This window comes from Trichosurus vulpecula, chromosome 7 (assembly GCF_011100635.1).
Source record: "Trichosurus vulpecula isolate mTriVul1 chromosome 7, mTriVul1.pri, whole genome shotgun sequence".
Classification (NCBI taxonomy): Eukaryota; Metazoa; Chordata; class Mammalia; order Diprotodontia; family Phalangeridae; genus Trichosurus; species Trichosurus vulpecula.
The window spans coordinates 30,730,296-30,750,956 of NC_050579.1; the positions used below are offsets into that span (position 1 = coordinate 30,730,296).

The 20,661-nt window shown below is 42.0% G+C and overlaps 1 protein-coding gene across 1 annotated transcript; it reads left to right on the forward strand.

Annotated features, from left to right (window-relative positions):
• The first annotated feature begins 6,875 nt into the window (after positions 1-6,875).
• On the forward strand, positions 6,876-7,342 carry LOC118857153 (60S ribosomal protein L26-like). The gene has a single exon (XM_036767795.1). It carries the CDS (start codon positions 6,905-6,907, stop codon positions 7,340-7,342), a length of 438 nt encoding a protein of 145 aa, XP_036623690.1. The 5' UTR covers positions 6,876-6,904.
• Positions 7,343-20,661: the final 13,319 nt, after the last annotated feature.

A 20,661-nucleotide genomic window follows, 5' to 3' on the forward strand; every position in this document is an offset into this window, starting at 1 on the left:
TTCTCAAATATGGAATCCATGAATAATTAAGCTCAACCATATATATGATGTGTGTATGTAATGTATGTATGTATATGTGTACACACACACACACACACACACACAGACCCCTCTATTACCAGCTGTGATCTGTTTCCTGAACTCTTCATCTCTTCCCTCTTTCTGTCCAGGTGGTCTGTAGTATACTTCAATGCCTAAATCACTTCTATTTCTCCTTCCATCTCCCTCCATGCTTTTCTCCCTTGGTTCCTGGGTTTTCTCACTGGAATATAACTTCTTAATATACAATGCTATCCCACTGCCCCATACACCCACACACACACACATACTTATACCATTTGTTGTTGTTGTATTCCGTCTAGTATGACTCTCTATGACCCCATTTGGGATTTTCTTGGCAAAAATACAGGAGTGGTTTGCCATTTCCTTCTCTGGCTTATTTGACAGATGAAGAAACTGAGGCAAAAGGGTTAAGTGACTTACCCAGGGTCATACAACTAGTAAGTGTCTGAGGCTGGATTTGAACTCAGGTCCTCCTGCCTCCAGCCAGGCCCAAATCTCTCTCTACTGCTCCACCTAGCTTCCCCTATGCTGTTACATATCCTTTTTCTTTTGAATACAGTATACTCCCTCATGAACCACATTCCAATCATGTGTTTCACCTCCACCAAGTCTTGGTGACACTGAGTGCCTTATACTTGCTTATTGCCCTAAATTTTAGACATTTGTGTACAGACATTTGAAGCCCTAGATTTTATGACTGGTTTCTTACTTGGATTTTTTCCCATCTTATAAATTTCTCAGAGTCTCACTGCAGATTTGTGGTGCCCACTCTCAAACCCAGGGAATTCTTACCTTTTTACGTGTACCATGGACCCCTTCTGAGAATAATGCTTTTGGGAAAGGAGGGAGAGAAGGGAATAAGCATTTATTAAGTTCCTACTACATGCCAGACACTGTGCTAAGCGCTTTACAAATATTTCTCATGCGATCCTCAAACACATAAAATAAAATACATAGGATTATAAAGGACACCACTAATATTAAAACAGCTACAATTTTTTTTCAGTTTACAGATCCCAGATTAAGAAGTCTCACTTTGGGGCTTGTTAGTTTTCCCTCCTCCATCCTTTTAAATCTAACATGCTTTTGATAAGATTTACATGGCACCTGACAGATATATTCTGACCAGACTTTGTTAGGGATGTTCTGTGCCTGGACAGGAATCTATCATCACTCAATTTTTAAGCTGAGTTCCAGAAACCAAAGTCCCATCCTTAAATACCACGTTCTTACCCGGTTCTCTCTTTGCCATTCTTTATTTTCAGTGGGGAACAGGGCAGTAAACACAATCTGTGTTCCCTTCATCTTCAGTTTCTTGCCCAAGATGTCATCTTTGGCAAATGCTTTTTAGGTTCCTTTTGTCAATGTCATTTGTGGGCAAATGAATCACCCGAACTGGGTGGTAGCCAGCCTTTTTGAGGTTCTCTTGGGAGGTTCTCAGTCATGTTTTGAATACTTGCCCTGGCAAGATGTCAGACCTCTTTGTTGTTGTTAGAGAAGCTGTGAGAATAAATTATGGAGAGAAAGGCAGCCTGGGGAGGAGAGGTGGGAATCAAATGAATGAATGAATGGAAAAATCATATTAAGCACTTACTATGTGCCAAGCACTATGCTAAATGCTATGATGTCAATTTTTTAAAAAGAGAGAGAAAGAGACCTTTCCTTCAAGGAACTTGTTGTCTAATGGGAAAAGAGAGTGCCCAGAAGAGAAGTTGCTTTGGCTTGGGAATTCCCAAGGATAGTGAGTGGAACCATAGGAAAGCTGGTTAACATGGTAGCAATGGCAGTATTGATTTGATTCCAGTTCTAGAGCTGGAAAGTTAGGAGTGAGGGGAGGTGGGAGGGTGAACAGAAAGAAGAGGGCCAGGGTAAAATGAGAAGTCTGGCTAGGGTAAATATATTAGGCCATATGACACCCTCACCAACTATAATTTAGCTCCTCTCAGTGGAGAGTTCCAGAGATGAAAAGGTTAAGTCCATTAGTGCAAAGTCTGTAGAGGTCCAGCGATTCAGAATAGTGGATGGCAAAGCCCAGTGGTCCAGAGGATGTTGTGTAGGAAGAGACAATAGGAAGAAGATGGCTAGAATCCAGTTTTTACTCCCAAAGGACAGAGACAGGCAATGCAAGATACCACCAAAGCAGCATGGCATACAGGAAAGAGCTCGAGACTTGGAATGAGGAAACCTGGGGTCGAATGCCAACTTTACCCCCTCTCTAGCCACATGGGCAAGTCAATACTCCTTTCTGAGCCTCAGTTTCATTATATGCAATTCAGTTAATGACTTAGAATCTTACTGCTTACTAAGAGGTCTTTGAGACTATTTCTGAACACTTCATCATCCCTAATCCAGTAATAGCATCTCTGGAAAATTAACTAGGCTGATTCTTGGAAAAGATAGTATGGGCTCACCCCCGAAGCCTTTCTAACTTGGCAGGACCTGCAAGAGTGCACTGTGGGCACAGCCTTCAGTCATTCAGCATAATGAGGCGTCAAAGGTCTCCAGTGGAGTACACAAGGGATCTATAATCAACCCTGTGAGGTTTAACACTTTTACTAGCGACCTGGATAAAGGTATAGGTACTTATCAAATTACTTATCAAGCTCGTCAATGATGTTGAGGTGGTTGGGGTGGTACACGTACTGAATGATGGAGTTAGAACCCACAAAATGTCTGGAGAGGCTGGAGCACTGAGCTGAATTGATAAGACAGAATTCAAGAGGAATAAATATAAAGTCTCACACCTGGATACATTTTTAAAAACCATCCTCACAAATATAAGATGGGAGAGGCATGGTTATACAGCAGATGTCTTAGAAAAGATTTGAGGGTCACAGTGGATCATAAGTTCAGGATGAGTCAGAAGTGCTCATATATCTTGGTCTGCATTAAGAGGACCATGGTCTTCAGGAATCATGAGATGATAGTTCCACTGTACTCTGCCCTCATCAGGCTTCATCTAATTATGCTTCACTCTGGGGACCCGAGTCTAAGAAGGATATTGATAAGCTTAAGTGTCCAAAAGAGAGCAAGCCAGGATGATAAAAGGTACTGAGTCTATGACATATGAGGGTCAGTTGAAAGAACTGGGCATGTTGACCCTGGAGAAAAGAATAGAAGTGAGGTAGCTAGAGGATGGTAACTGTCTACAATTATTTGAAGGATTTGTCATGTGGAAGAGGAATTAGATCTGTTCTGTTTGGTCCTAGAAGACAGACCTAGGAGTAAACAATGCAAATGGGGAATGGTAGGTTTGGTTTTAGTAAATACTTCCTAACAACTGGAGCTGTCTAGGAGTACAATGGGCCACCAAGGTGGGGTAGGGAGGGGGATCTTGCCTTCCTAGGGGCAAAGACTGGAGTCCACTCATCAAGTACATTAGAATGTCCATCAAACCCGTGTGTGGGTTAGATGAGATGGCTGAAGAGATGCCATTCAAGTCTCAAATTCTGTGAGGAGGACTTCAGTGAAAGCTTATCTTTCTTCCTTCCTTTTTCTTCCATTCACTTATTCATGCTTTTCCCCTTTCACCTTTTCCTTTCTCTTTCTTTTCTCTCCCTTCCTCTTCCTCCTCCTTCTTTTCATTATCATCATCATCATCATCTGCTTCTGCTTCTTCTTCCTCTCCTCTCCTCTCCTCTTCTCTTCTCTCTCTGTCTCTCTCTGTCTCTCTCTCTCTCTCTGTCTCTCTCTCTCTCTGTCTCTCCGTCTCTCTCTCTCTCTGTCTTTCTCTCTCTCTCTCTCTCTCTCTCTCTCTCTCTCTCTCTCTCTCTCTCTCTGTCTCTCTCTCTGTCTCTCTCTGTCTCTCTCTCTCTTTCTCTCTCTCTCCCCCAGGTTCAACTCCTTTCTGTGACACTCAATTATATATGTGATTATGGACAAGTCCCTTCCCCTCTCTGGGCCTCAGTTTTCACCTATGCAAAATGAGGGAGTTGAACTAGATGGCCTCTGAGGTCTCTTCAAGCTCCAGATCTATGATCCTGTGATCTCTTTCTTATATGGTCTTCTTTTCTTCCACCTATTTCTCACTTTCTCCTCTCTCTTGCCTTCCTTCCATCCTCTCTCTCACCCTTCCTTCTTTCCTTCCTTCCTTCCTTTCTTCCTCCCTTCTTTCCTTTCTTCTTGATACTGGCCCCTTCTAGAGTTTCCACATTTCTTTGAGTGGGCCTCCTCAGGGGCTAACAGCCCCTGGACAGGAGGAGGCACATCCCCGGAGCTGGTAGCACTCTGTGACAAATATTTAATCTTCCAGTAGGGCAGAGGGCAGATGCAGGTTAGAACTGGTACTGGAGCTAGGCTGTTTTCTCCTGCCAATCAAGGCAAACACCCTGCTCTGAAGGTGTCTTAGATTACGCAAGCCTGAGGAAGGCAGGCCTGGAAGTGCCAAGCAAGGTAAGCTCAGAGGGCCTGAGGTTCCTCACCAGTGCCAGCAGCCCACCACCTCTCTCCTTTAGTTATCATCAGCCTGAATCACTACTCCTCTGGCAATTCTCCCTCTGCCAGAACATCTCCTGCTCCCTGAAGCCCCACCCCACTTGGGTGTTCAAGGTGCTACATGCCTGGCTCCACCCTAATACTTGGGACTCATGCCCAAAGAGAAAGCAGAAATCAGCTTCTCAGCTCCAAGAGCCCTCTCCTCACCACTTTACCTTAGATTTGAAAGGTGCCTCAGTCATTACAGTTCCCTCCCAAATTCCTTTCCATTAGATTCTCTTGAACTCAGTCAATCCAGCTTGGTTATTTTTGCTTGGTTATTACCATTTAGCAGGCTGCTGGCCAGGCTCTGTGGGGGATAAGAGAGAAGGAGAAAGGTCCCTGCTGGCCAGGACCTTCTAAGGGATAAAGTTTAACTTCATGAGAAAGAGGGGGGCAGAGTAGTACAATGGGAAATTAATGCTGGATTTGGAGACAGGGGGACTAAGTACAAGCCTTGTCCCCTACCCCTCACTTCTGTGTGATTTTAGACAGGTCACCTGACCTCTCAGCCTCCACTTCCTCATCTGTAAAATGGGAGAATTGAACCATATGACCTCTAAGGATCCTTCCAACTCTGAAAAGAAGAGGAGTCTGCACCTGAACCTCAATCAATCAACAGACAAGATTAAGACTGTTAAATGTATAATCAAGATTGTCTACACCCAATGATTCCTCTTCAATTGAGGCAAGCAGGGAACGGAGTAATTAGCAAACCAAATAAGCTAAGCATGGCCCAGGCTGTATTGCTGAGGTTGTTGGGTCAAGCAATGAACAAATCTGATGGTGGAAAACCATTGGTTCAGAGGATTTGAGCCAAGTCCCTGAGAGGAAACAGAAGAACAGTTACACAGTCTCTCTCTCTCTCTCTCTCATTCTCTCTCTCTCTCTCTCTCTCTCTCTCTCTCAGTAGGCCTCCCCTGAGGGGCTAACAGTCCCTGGACCCATCTCTCTCTCTCTCTCTCTTTCTCTCCCCATCTCTATCTCTGTCTGTCTCTGTCTCTCTCTCTATCTCTCCATCTCTCTGTCTGTCTGTCTCTGTCTCTCTCTCTATCTCTCTCTGTCTGTCTCTCCCTCCCCCCCTTTCTCCCTCCCCATACTATGAACACCAGAAGCAAGAGTTATGATTTTTCATCCCAGCTCTAATACTTGCTATGTGACTCTGAGTGACTCACTTTTCCCTCTCTGAAGTTTCCTACTCAGTAAAATAAGGAGCATAGACTCCATGACCTCTAAGGGCCCCTAAATCCTATAATCCCATGGAGTCCATTGAATGGATAATAGAATCTTAGAAACGGAAATGCAGAGAGGAGACAGAAATTACTCTTGATTGGAATAAGCTGGGAAACGTCGTGTATGAGGGGTTATTTCTTTCCTTGGAAATAGCTTCTTCCACTACATGGGTTCTCATAACTTTCTTCCCAGGTTCTGCTCTACCACTTCCCTCATCACTCATTCAAGTTAGTCTTCCCAGGATACTCTGAAGTCTTCATGTTTACCATTTCTCACAATATAATAATATCCCATTATATTCATGTGCTTCCCCAGCCTTCTTTTTTTATTTTTTTATTTTTGAGGGGGGAAGGCAGGGCAATTTGGGGTTAAGTGACTTGCCCAAGGTCACACAGATAGTATGTCAAGTGTCTGAGGCTGGATTTGAACTCAAGTCTTCCTGAATCCAGGGCCAGTGTTCTACATACTGCGCCACCTAGCTGCCCTTTCCCCAGCCTTCTTTAAGCATTCAATCAATTGATAAACATTTATTGAGCACCTACTATGTGTCAGGCACATAGTCCATGGACATCTATTTTGTATTCAGTTCTTTGCTATTACAAAAAGTGCAGACTGACTTTGCAGAGATAGGGGACAGTGGACATGAAACAGTAAAATACACTGTCAGACTCTGTTCATGTGTTGAGTTGGCTACACTGGATGGAAGAGTAGGAGGGATATATTTGGGAATGGAGGTGATGTAAAAAAAATAATAAAAATGTTTTAAAAGAATGTAGATAGATGGTGCTGATACCTAAACCAAGAAAAACAAAACAGACAGAAAATTATGGATCAATTTCCCTAATGAATATTGATACAAAAATTTTAAATAAAATACTAGCAAGGAGGTCACAGCAATATATCACAAAAATCATACATATGATCAGGTGGGATTTATTCCAGGAATGCAGAGCTGGTTCAGTATTAGGAAAACTGTTGGCATAATTGACCATATCAATAACAAAACCAACAAAATCATATGATTATGCAGGAAAAGCTTTTGATAAAACACAACACTCATTCCTATTAAAAACTCCAGAAAGAGGCGGAAGTAGGTCCTCAGCCTCTTCTCTTCCGCCGTGGCTCTGAGGTCAAAATGAAGTTCAATCCCTTTGTCACCTCTGACCGAAGCAAGAACCGCAAGAGGCATTTCAATGCCCCCTCCCACATACGGAGGAAAATCATGTCGTCCCCTCTGTCGAAGGAGCTGAGACAGAAGTACAACGTCCGCTCCATGCCCATCCGGAAGGACGATGAAGTCCAGGTTGTTCGAGGACACTACAAAGGTCAGCAAATTGGCAAGGTGGTCCAGGTTTACAGAAAGAAATACGTGATCTACATTGAGCATGTGCAGCGGGAGAAGGCTAATGGTACAACTGTCCATGTGGGCATTCATCCCAGCAAGGTGGTAATCACAAGGCTAAAGCTGGACAAAGATCGCAAAAAGATCCTTGAGCGAAAAGCCAAATCTCGCCAAGTAGGAAAGGAAAAGGGCAAATATAAGGAAGAAACTATTGAGAAAATGCAAGAGTAAAAATTTACATGGCTGTAATTAAATTTCTAGAATGAAAAAAAAAAAACTCTAGAAAGCATAGAAATAAATGAAGCTTTCCTTAAAATGATAAGTAGTATCCATCTAAAACCATTAGCAAGCATTATCTGTAGTGGAGATAAACCAGAAGCCTTCCCAATAAGATCAGGAGTGAAGCAAAGGTGCCTATTATCACCACTATTATGCAATATAATACTAGAAATGTTAGCTACAGCAACGAGAGAAGGAAAAAATTGAAGGAATTAGAACAGGCAATGAAGAAACAAAACTATCAGTCTTTGCAGATGATATGATGGTATACTTAGAGAATCCTAGAGAATCAACTAAAAAATTAGTTGAAATAATTAAGAGCTGCAAGATATAAAATAAGCCCACATAAATCCTCAGTATTTCTATATAGTGCCAACAAAGTCCAGTAGGAAGTGATAGAGAAATTCCATTTAAAACAACTACAGACAACATAAAGTGCCAAGATAACCCAAAGAGCTATATGAACACAATTACAAAACATTTTTCATGTAAATAAAGACAAATCTAAACAATTTGGGAAATATTAATTGTTCATGGTTAGATTGAGCCAATATAATAAAAATGACCATTCTACCCATTAACTTATTTATTCAATGCCATACCAATCAAACTACCAAAGAATTATTTTATAGAGCTAGAAAAAAATACTAACAAAGTTCATCTGGAAAAACAAAATGTCAAGAATATCAGGAGAATCAATGGGAAAAATGTGAATTAAAGTGGCCTAGCAGTACTAGATCTCAAACGGTATTACAAAGTGGTAATCATGTAAATGATCTGGTACTGGCTAGGAAATAGAGTGATAGATCAGTGGAATAGATTAGGTACACAATACATAGTTGTAAATGGCCATAGCAATCTAGTGTTTGATAGACCCAAAGACCCAAGCTTTTGGAACAAGAATTCATTATTTGACAAAAATTGTTTGGAAAACTGGAAAGCAGTTTGGCAGAAACTAGTATAGAGCAACATCTCACATGATACCAAGATAAGGTCAAAATGGGTATACGATTTAGAAATAAAGGACAAATCAGGGAAGCATGGAATATTTTACCTGTCAGGTCTATGTTTGAGGAAAGAATTTATGACTAAACAAGAGACAGAGAGCATTACAGGATGTAAAATGGGAAATTTTGATTACATTAATTAAAAAGGCTTTGCAAAAACAAAACCAATGCAGCCAAGATTAGAAGGAAAGCAGGGAACTGGGGGAGAGGAGGGAGATTTACAGCAAGTGTCTCTGAGTAAGGCCTCATTTCTCAAAAAAAAGAGAACTGAGTCAAATTTATAAGAATACAAGTCATTCTCCAATTAATAAATGGTCAAAGGATATGAATAGGCAGTTTACAGAAGAAGAAATCAAAGCTATTTATACTCACATGAAAAAAATGCTCTAAATCACTATTGATTAGAGAAATGCAAATTAAAACAACTCTCAGGTACCACTTCACACCTATCTATTGGCTAATTTGACAGAAAAGGAAAATGACACATAAAGGAAATATGGGAAAATTGGGACAATAATGCATTCTTGGTGGAGTTGTGAACTGGTCCAATCATTTTGGAGAGCAAATTATGATGAAAAAATGCTGTCCATCTCCAGAGAAAGAACTGATAGAGTCTGAATGCAAATTGAAGCACATCTTTTTTTTGCTTTCTTGTTCTTTTTTCTTTTCTTTTTTTCTTTCTTTTTTTGGTTCTGTATTCTCTTTTGCAATATGGCTAATACGAAAATGTTTTTGCATGATTGCACATGTATAATCTATATCAAAGTGCTTGCCTTGTCAAGGAAGGGAGAGATGAGGAATAGAAGGAAGGAATTTGGAACTCAAAAATGATTTTTGAAAGTGTAAAGAGTTGTTTTTACTTGTAATTGAGAAAAAAATAAAATAAAAACATTCTTTAAAAAAAAATAAAAAGAATGCTCACTATTAATGGCCTGCATGACTTCATCCAGAAACAGACTAACCTTATGTCCATTTTCTGATGGATTAGTAAATTGGCAGATCAGAGAAATGCCATAGACCAGTGATTACCAAACTTTTTGAACATTCCAACCCCTCCTTAACATATGTGGTGGAGAGACAGACCAATGAAAACCTGGCCCTTGTGAGCATGTGCTGAATGCTCAGCCTGATATCATCCTCTATATGGACAAACATTTGATGGGGAGGTCCAAGCTGGCTACCAGAGAAACATCTTTTGTTTCTAACCATTGTGAAGGCATTCAGTGACTTTTACTACAAAGAAAGGAAAGGCTTTTCAATGGACTTCTGAGCAGGATCTGAGAGTGCATGCAAAAAGTCAAACACTTTTTTTTCTTTCTTCTCTGGCTGCATCGGAGTGAGGACACAGGAACTGCTGAGAGCAGGGGAGGGTGTTGGTAAATGCTTAACAACCAATTCTTCAAAAACCTATGTATGGCTCACAGTTTAATCTGCATTATTAACATTTTTCCCATTACTTAAGTGTAGACAACCTACAAATAATATTTGATTTGTAACATTTGCTGATTTCCAAGGTGTAAATGTTCTCACTGAAAAGTTAACAATTGGCTCTGATAAGCAGGTACAAGCTAGCTCCAGCATACCCCTGGGCTTGACTGCAATTAGTGCTAAACATTCTAAGGCTTGTCACACAAAGTAAGGATATGCTATTTTCCTTGGGTCAAAGGGAAGAACTCTAGCAAACCCCTGGCTTTAAGCCTCAGAGAAGGACAGAAGGAGAAAGCTAGCACCAGAAGCTTCCTCCCTCTATATGAAGTCATGACCCCATAGCTCTGATGTTGACTCAGTCTATACTGTATCTGTGGATGAGCATTGGAGACAGACCTGACTACTCTTGTGACTTTGTGAGATCCAAAAGGACAGCAGAGCAAGCATTCGGAGGTCCAGTAACTGGAATACAGGTCAATGTTTATAGGCAGCGCAGCCTAGTGAGGAACAAAGCCCACTAATGACTGATTTGACCCAGTGTAGCAGTGGATGAAGGGCAGCCAAAAGGGAGTGACTCATCCTTCAGATAGGCAGCATTCAGGAGTAACTGGGGAAGAGGGGTGTGAATGCCTTGTGGCAACTAATGGTTTAGTTAGACTCCAAAGTCCACTCTCCCCAATCAATTTTTTTTGTAGCAAATGATATCCTTTTTGTGGTTGAGTCATTTCAGTCGTGTCCAATGCTTTGTGACCCCATTTGTGGTTTTCTTGGCAAAGACACTAGAGTGGGTATCTGTATCCCAAAGAGATCATAAAAAGGGAAAAAGACCTACATGTGCAAAAATATTTATAGTAGCATTTTTCATGGTGGCAAAATGTTGGAAACTGAGGGAATATCCATTAATCAGCTGTGGTATATGAATGTAACGGAATACTATTATGCATTAAGAAATGATGTGCAGCCAGATTTCAGAAAAACCTGGAAAGAATTGTACAAACTAATGCAAAGTGGAATGAGCAGAACCAGGAAAACATTGTACACAGTGTCAGCAACATTGTCTGATGATCAACTATGAAGGACTTATCTCCACAGCAACACAATGATCCAAGAGAAGTACAAAGCATTCATGATGGAAAATGCTCTCCACATCCAGACAAAGAACTGATGGACTCTGAATGCAGATCGATGCATATTTTTTCACTTACTTTACTTTTTCATGTTTTTATACCTTTTGAACTGCTTCTTTCACAATTGTGAGTAATATGGAAATTTGTTTTACATAATTGCACACACATAACCTATATCAAATTGCCTACCATTTTAGGAAGAAAGGAGGTGAGGGAGAAAAATCTGGAACTCAAAATCTTGTAAAAATGAATGCTAAAAATCATCTTGACATGTAATTGGGGGAAAAATAAAACACTACTTTAAAAAATATATTGGAGTGATTTGCCATTTCCTTCTCTAGCTCATTCTACAGATGAGGAAACTGAGGCAAACAGGGTTAAGTGACTTGGCCAGGGTCACCCGGCTAGTCAGTGTCTAAGACCAGATTTGAATTCAGGAAGATGAGTCTTTCTGACTCCAAGCCCAGTGCCCTATCCACTGCACCACCTACAGCTACACAATTGAGTGAGGGGTGTAGAATAATAAGATCCCCAGTGGGTCTATTATTTGTTGATTTTTTAAAAAGTGACTCTATAAGACAAAAGTCCTTCATCAAGGCCCTACTCTGGCAAGGTGTCTCTCATGCACGTGATAGGATCATGCAAGAAGAGATCTTAACAATAGGGCTTTTTTCAAATATTTGAATAGTAATATCACTGGTTCAATCTCTAGGAACAAAATGATCAAACTGTAAAATGACTGATGTGAACCACAAATGACTACTTTGGAGGTATGTTGTAGAGAAAATGCTTGTTCAGGTCCAGGTGGGACAACATGGCCTCTGAGGTTCCTTCCAACACTGGAATTCTGTGGTGAGGGGCATAAAACAGGGAGTTGATGCTCACCAAAGGTACTAATCAGTGTCATGGAAGATATAATCACTCTACACAGTATAAATAAAGGGAGCCTAGTTTAATAGAGGGGGGTCCTTCAGATGATGAGGTCTTCCAGAGGGTCTTGCTTGCAGATTGATGTTAATGGAAAGCATACTAATGGGGGCTCACAAAAGAGAATGCCAGAAATCTAGATCCTTAGGGTTACCCAAAAGAGTCTGAGGAGTAGTCAGAAACTCTCTGGGAACCCGATCTGCCAGTGTGAGTTCAGGTTGGGCAAGTAACCCCAGAGGATGAATAATGCTACAAAGGATTGACACTCATTAAATTTACTCCTAAATGCTGCCTAGCATTTGTACCCATGGAGACAATAATAAAATGCATCCTCAGCGAGATCCATGGCTGCACAAAAAACATGGGCCCAACAATCCACACAGGAAAAACCAAGTGAATGAATGAATGAGCATGCATTTAGTGCTTACTAATGAGCCAAGGCCTAAGCACTATCATACAAACACATAAAGCAATGACTACCCCTGCCTCATTCTAATGGGGGAGCCAATACACAAAGAGGAGTAATGGCCAGGAAGGAGAACTTTGTTCTGAAAAGTTACATGGATGGTGAGTGGGCCATAGGAAAGTAGATTGGCGCAGCCCATCCAGGAACAATGGCAGAATAGATTTAATCATGGTTTGTAGTTCAGGGTTCAAGGGCTGGAAGTGGGGAGGTGGGGGAAAGTGTGACCACTCCAAGAAAGGTGGCTGGCAAGGAGGAGATGGCCAGACAGCAGGGAATGAAGCAAATGAAAAATGAGTATTACCCAGCTTATGATATTTAGTGCAGGGTAGTTAGGTGGTGCAATAGATAGTGTGCCAAGTCTGGAGTCAGGAAGACTCATCTTCCTGAATTTAAATCTTGCTTCAGATACTTCCTAGCTATGTGACCCTGGACAAGTCACTTAACCTTGTTTGCCTCAGTTTCCTCATTTGCAAAATAAGCTGGAGAAGGCTATGGCAAGCCATTCCAGTATCTTCACCAAGAAAATCCCAAAATGTGGTAATAAAAGTCAGACTTGACTAAAACTATGGTTTACAAATAGCTGCAGAAAAAAGGAAAGCAAATGGTAAAGGAGAAAGGGAAAAATATACCCAACTGAATGCAGAATTCCTGAGAAGAGCAAAAAGAGATAAGGTTTTCTTAAATGAGCAATGCAAAGAAATAGAAGAAAACAATAGAATGGGAAAGACAAGAGATCTCTTCAAGAAAATTAGAGATATCAAGGGAACATTTCATGCAAAATGGGCATGATAAAAGACAAAAATGATAGAGACTTAACAGAAGCAGAAGAAATTAAGAAGAGGTAGCAAAAAGCTAGTGACTTTACATGAAACCAAGATATTATAAAACAGAACCAAAGGAATGAAAAAATGGAAGACAATGTGAACTATCTCATTGGAAAAACCACTGACCCAGAAAATAGATCCAGGAGAGATAATTTAAAAATTATTGGACTACCTGAAAGCCATGATTAAAAAAATGGCCTAGATATCATCTTTCAAGAAATTATCAAGGAAAACTGCCTTGATATTCTAGAGGCAGAAGGTAAAATAGAAATTGAAAGAATCCACCAATTGCCTCCTGAAAAAGATCCCAAAAAGAAAACTCCTAGGAACATTGTTGCCAAATTCCAGAGCTTCCAGATCAAGGAGAAAATACTGCAAGCAGCCAGAAAGAAACAATTTGAGTATTGTGGAAACACAAGATCTAGCAGCTTCTACATTAAGGGACTGAAGGGCTTGGAATATGATATTCTGGAGGTCAATGGAGCTAGGATTAAAACCAAGAATCACCTACCCAGCAAAACAGAATATCATGCTCCAAGGCAAAATATGGATTTTCAATAAAATAGAGGACTATCAAGCTTTCTCAGTGAAAAGACCAGAGCTGAATAGAAAATTTGGCTTTCAAACACAAGAATCAAGATAAGCATGAAAAGGTAATTAAGAAAGAGAAATCATAAGGGACTTACTAAAGTTGAACTGTTTTGTTTACATTCCTACATGGAAAGATGATGTGTATAATTCATGAGACCTCAGGATAGCTGAAGGGAATATATACACATATATATGTATATAGACAGAGGGCACAGGGTGAGTTGAATATGAAGGGATGATATCTAAAAAATAAAATAAAATTAAGGGATGAGATAGGAATATATTGAGAGAGGGAGAAGGGGAGAGATAGAATGGGGTAAATTATCTCACATGAAAGTGGCAAGAAAAAGCAGTTCATTGGAAGGGAAGAGGGGACAGGTGAGGGGGAATGAGTGAATCTTGCTGTCATCAGATTCAACTTGAGGAGAGAATAATATACACACTCAAATGGGTATCTTACCTCACAGGAAAGAAGGGAGGATAAAAAGGGGGGGGATGGTAGAAGGGAGGGCAGATAGGGGAAGGAGGTAATCAAAAGCAAACACTTTCAAAAAGGGACAGGGTCAAGGGAGAAAACTGAATAAAGGGGGACAGGATAGGAGGGAGCAAAATATAGTCTTTCACAACATGAGTATTGTGGAAGGGTTTTGCATAATGATACACATGTGGCCTATGTTGAATTGCTTGCCTTCTTAGGGAGGGTGGATGGGGAGGGAAGAAGGGAGAGAATTTGGAACCCAAGGTTTTAAAAGCAGATGTTCAAAAAAAAAAGTTGTTTTTACATGCAACTGGGAAATAAGATATACAGGCAATGGGTAATAGAAGTCTATCTTGCCCTACAAGAAAGTAAGGGAAAAGGGGATGGGGGGGAGTGGGGTGACAGAAGGGAGGGCTGACTGGGGCATAGGGCAATCAGAATATACGCCATCTTGGACTGAGGGGGAGGGTAGAAATGGGAAGAAAATTTGTAATTCAAAGTCTTGTGGAAATCAATGCTGAAAACTAAAAATATTAAATAAAAAAGAATGTTAAGGATAAAAAACAGAAGAGGTAGCAAAAATACACAGAAGAGCTATACAAGAAAGATCTTAACATCCCTGATAATCATGATGGCACAGTTACTGATCTAGAACTAGACATCCTGGAGAATGAAGTCAAATGGACCTTAGGAAGCATTGCTAACAATAAGGCTAGTAGAGGTGATAGAATTCTAAGCCAGCTGTTGAAAACCCTAGAAGATGATGCTGTTTAGGTGTTGCACTCAAAATGCCAGCAAATTTGGAAAACTCACAGTGGCCGCTCTATTAGAAAAGATCAGTTTATGTCTCAATCCTAAAGAAGAGCAATGCCAAGGAATGTTCAAATTACCAAACAGTTGCACTCATTTCACAGGCCAGCAAGGTTATGTTTAAGATTGTGCAAGCTAGGATTCAGCAATATGTGAACTAAGAATTAGCAGAAGAGTAGGCTGGTTTTTGAAGAGGCAGAGGAACTAGAGACCAAATTGCCAACATTTAGGGTTAATGTTAGGGTTCCAGAAAAACATCTACTTCTGTTTCATTGACTACAATAAAACCTTTGACTGTGTGGATCACAACAAAATGTGGCAAGTCCACAAAGAGAGGGAAGCACCAAATCATCTTACTTTTCTCCTGAGGATCCTGTATGGTCCAAGAAGCAAGTTAGAAATGAACATGGAACAACTAATTAGTTTAAGGTTGGAAAAGGAGTACACAGCTGTATACTATCACTTTATTTAACTTATATGCAGAAGATATCTTGCAAAATGCCAGGCTGGATGAATCAAAAGCCAGAATGAAGGTTGCCAAAGAAATGTCAACAATTTCAGAATGCAGCTGATTACCACCGTGATGGCAGAAGGTGAAGAGGAATTAAGATGTCTCTTGATGAGGGTGAAAAAGGAGAGTGTAAAAGCTAACTTGAAGCTCAACATCAAAAAAGCTAAGATCTTGGAAACTGGTCCCATCACTTCCTGGCAAATAGAGGGAGAAGAAATGGAAACCATGTCAAATTTTATATTCTTGGGCTCAAAGATCGCTGCAGACAGTAACTGCAGCCTTGACATTAGAAGATGCTTCTCCTTGGAGGGAAAGCTATGAAAAATCTGGACAGCATGCTAAAAAACAGAGACATCCCCTCGCCATGTAGTCAAAGCTATGGATTTTCCAGTAGCAATGTATGGCTGTGAGAGTTGGACTATAAGGAAAGCAGAGCACCACAGAATCAATGCTTTCAAATTGTGGTGCCGGGGAAGACTTTTGAGAGGTCCCTTGGAAAGCTAGGAGATCAAATTAGTTAATACTTAAAGAAATTAATTCAAACTATTCACTGGAAGGTCAAATACTGAAACTGAAGCTTAAATACTTTTTGGCCACCTAACAAGAAGACAGGACTCATTGGAAAAGATGATGATGTTGGGAGAGATTGAAGGCAAAAGGAAAAAGGGACATCAGAGAATGAGATGAATAGATAGTGTCATGGAAGCAACGAATGTGAGCTCAGACCGACTTTGGAAAATAGTAGGATAGAAGGGCCTGGCATGCTATGGTCCATGGGATCACAAAGCATTGGACACGACTGAACAACTGACCAACAACAATGATATTCATTTGAATGGTTCTTATAAAGGCCCTCTTAAGCAGCAAAGGAGGGGATCTTATTCACATTTTATAGATGAGAAAAGTGACCCCAAACAGATGAAGTGGAGAGAGGGAGGAGGGGAGACTAGAACCCAAAATTCCTGATTCTTGTCCCCACCCCTCCAATTTTTCTGTTCTTCTCCTCTTTTCCCTTTTTGCTCAGAAAAGGGGAGCCAGAACTCAGGGGCACTGGGAGCTTCATAAGTTCCTGGTACCATGGAATTCAGCTCAAGGAAGAGCTCTGAGAGAGCAAAATTCTCCTCCCTGCCCATTTCTTTGCAGAGGTGGGGGATTATGGGTGTGGAACACAGCATACTCTCAAGACTTTTTTTAATGTGTTGGCTAGTTTTGCTGAACTCTTTATGCCTCTCTTTATTCTTTGTTCTATGGGATGACTCTGTGAGTAGGGAAAAGGGAGGGAAATATCGGGAACTGTAGACGATGTAAAAAAAAAAAACTGGTATCAGTTAACATTTTAAAATAAATAGGGAAAAAAATTATGACCCCAGTTGAAGAGTTCCCAGGGTCAGAATAACCTTGACCTTGTAATGGTCAATTCTCAAAGTGCCTCAGTCTCTTCCCCTGTAAAATTGGGATTTGAACAGCTTAGTTGTTTCAGTGGTGTCTGACTCTTTGTGACCCCATTTGGGGTTTCTCGGCAGAGATACTGGGATGATTTGCCATTTCCTTCTCCAGCTCATTTTACAAATGCAGAAACTGAGGCAAACAGTTAAGTGACTTGCCCAGGGTCACACAGCTAGCAAGTGTCTGAGGTTACATTTGAACTCAGGAACATAGGAGTCTTCCTGACTTCAGGCCTTGTCCTCTATGCACTATGGCACCACCTAGTGGCCCTCCAACTTTAGTAGACAGCGGTTATTATTAACATTGTCTATGGAATAGTCATCAGGGATACAGCAGGGGTTTGGCGCCCTCTTGTGGTAACTTCTACACCCAAAACATCAGACACCCAAGATCGATCCAGAAAATCCTAACCCTGGAGTCAATGGCCCTAGTGGGTGGCAAAGCCTATGACAGCTGGACAGAAGTACTTACAGGACCTGAAAAGGACCTTCGGCATCCAATCCCCTCATTTTAGGGAGAAGGAAACCAAGGGCCAAAGAGGAGAAGTAATTTTCCTGGTCACCCAGGGACTCACCCCAGGTCTCCTGACTCCCAAATCCAATATTCTTTCCCATCCATAGCCATGCCCCCACACACCACACACATACACACACACACACACATACATACACAAACATACACATACATAAATACATGCACACATACACACACATGCATGCACGCATACACACATACACACACACATACACACACATACATACACACATACACGAACACACACATATACACAAACACACACATATACACACACGCACACACATACACACACACACACCCTTTTCTAGTTTCCTACACCCATCTACCCTCTCTCCCCTGCCCCCAATCACACACTGCGATACAGTGACACTTGCTCCTTTGCTGTTCCCTTGATTCCAGCATTTTTCTCCATTCATTTAATGCTCCCCTTCTTCATCTCCACTTCCTGACTTCCCTCAAGTTCCCCTAAAATCGCACCTTCTCCAGGGAGCCTTCCCTGATCCCTCTTAATTCTTGGGCCTTCCCTCTGTTCATTATTTCCAATTAATCCTGTACATTTCTTGTCTGTACATAATTATTTACATGGTGTCTCCCCCTCTAGACTGAGCCCCTTGAGAACAGGGACTATCTTTTACCTTTCTTCATATCACCAGCACTTGGCACAGTGCCTGCCACATAGTAGGTGCGTAGTAAAGACTGTCCCTCCAAGTAAATGACCTGCCCTCCTTCCTCAACAAGAAGACTGTGGCTATTCATCATCCAGCCCCTCATCTGCTCTCCTCTACACCTAAAATCCTCCTTCACCTTCCCTCATGCTCCCCTCCTTTTTGTAGTAAGAAGTGGCCCTTCCCCTTGCTGAGGCCAAACCCTCACCGATGGCCCTGACCCCTTCCCTCCCATCTCTTCTGACTGCTCGCCCTCCTGCATCATCTCTGTCTCCCATCCTTCATCCTTATCTTTTTATTGGCTCCTTCCTCAGTGCCTACAAACACACTCAGGTCTCCACTGTTCTTAAAAACCATTTTCCCTGGGAGTTAGTATCCCCTCAGATTGTCTCCCTATTTCTTTTTCCTTCTTAAATTCATCATAAGAAGACTAGCCCAAACTCACTGTAGCTCGGCTCTGTCACCACCCGATTCCTGCTTTTGTAGCCACCTAGCTTCTGACTGCACCAATGGACTGACAAAGCTCTCCCAGAGGTAAGTAGTGATGCCTTTACTGATGTCATCTGTGGGCCACTTCCTGTTCCCCCCCAACTCTAGACCCCTCCCCAACCTCGCTGGGCTTACTCCAACCAACTTCAACCCTTCAGGATCTGACCCGTCCCAGAGGGTTGGTCTCTCTCACTCTCTCTCTCTGTCTCTCTCTGTCTCTCTCTCTCTCTCTCTCTCTCTCTCTCTCTCTCTCTCTCTGTCTCTCTCTCTCTGTCTCTCTCTCTCTGACTTTGACCTCCAATATCCCCTCCCCCCAGAAATCCCCCCATACATGGAGGTACATTAGAAGGCAGTCCTACCCTGGGCACCCATGGAAGCACATATCTGCCGCCAGGGGAAGCTTCAGATTTGAGCCTTTCAACACCGTTTCATGCCCTACAATCTCCTCAAGTCGATTGGGGGGCTGGGGGGAGGGGGAGATTCAGCACACCGACCAGAGGATCCCCTGACGAGTCCCCATGACATTCCTAAATCTGAGTCTGCCTTATTCTCCTCGGTGAGAGCGTTTGACATTGGCTGCCCCATCCTACCCCAGCTCCCTTTCCTTGGCTCCTCTCTCCTGGTGTTCCTGTCTGTCTAGTTCATCTCACTCCTCCTGCCCCCTAAGTGTGAATGTCCCCCAAGGCTCCGTCCTTGTCTCCCCTCCATTCCCCTCTTCTCCTTTCTCGTCCTCCCCCCTTTCCCCCTCCCTTCTCTTCTCTCTTCTCCATTCCTTTTTCTCCACTCTCCTGCCCTCTCCCTTTCCTTCTCCTCTCCCTCCTTTTTCCTCCACACCCTCTCCTCCCCTCTTTCATTCCCTCTCTTCTCCTCTTCCCTCTGACAGAGTCTCCCTCTCCTCTTTCCTTCTTTACCTCTCTTCTCCTTGCCTCTCCTCTTCTTCCCTGCCTTCCTCACTATCCTCCTCCACCCAACCCTTCCCTCACCTCTCTCAGGCATGCACTGCTAATTGGAGGCAGCAGTACACTAACTCTCAAGTCAGAAGACCTGGGTTCAAATCCCACCTCTGAGGTTTACTACTAGATAAATCACTCCTTTCTGTGCTTCATTTTCCTCATCTGTGAAAATGAGGCTGTTGGATCAGGTGGCCCTTCAGTTCAATCTAGATCAGAGATCTTAACCTGGAAGGGCAGGAAGTCAGTGAATTTGGATGGGAAAATAAGGTAAACTGAGGCACAAATTTCCAAGTACAATCAATTTATTGGTAAAGCATGAATCTACCGATAAATGGGACTACAGTTTCCTCAGTAAGCTAAGACCTGACTGAGAGGGACAGTTTTCCTTTAAAGGTTTTGGGGAGTTCAGGAGGAAGAATAGACATGCCATAACTGAGAAGCTGAAAACAATATGGTGGATTGGAATGGGGGCTGGCAATGACCCCCTCCTAACTCCCCTGTGATTAACAAATGTCCATTGTTACTGATAATGGCCCAGACTTTTGGACAGCAAACAAGACGTCCTTGAAGGATGACTTGGTTGTGTAAAGCTATCAGGCCCCGCTCCCTTGTGTTTACACACAGCCTTCAACCAAGCTCAGCTAAAGTCCTTGAGGTCATGAACAGGAGAGCTGAATTTCTGCACATAACCCACGATGGCTCAGCTGCAGTCTAAACAGAGACCAGAGACAGAGGACCACCGCTCACATAAGCAGTTACTGGACAAAATCAAATAACTGTAAATAGAACTATAAATAAGAAAATGATACAGAAAACATATTGATGGTTTCGCAGTTTATTTTCACTGATCTCTCGCTGAAATTTAGCATTTATGAATGTAGAAACACACGATTCTGAAGAAGGCCCATGGACTTCTCCACGTCAATGTCAAAGGGGCTCCTTCATCAATATCTGAATTCCTAGTGGAGAGAGCACCAGCCCTAGAGTCAGGAGGACCTTTCAAATCTGGCCT

What these genes read in the sequence shown, in the direction of transcription:
- LOC118857153 (XM_036767795.1), top strand. Translation starts at nt 6,905, where the DNA reads ATGAAGTTCAATCCCTTTGTCACCTCTGACCGAAGCAAGAACCGCAAG.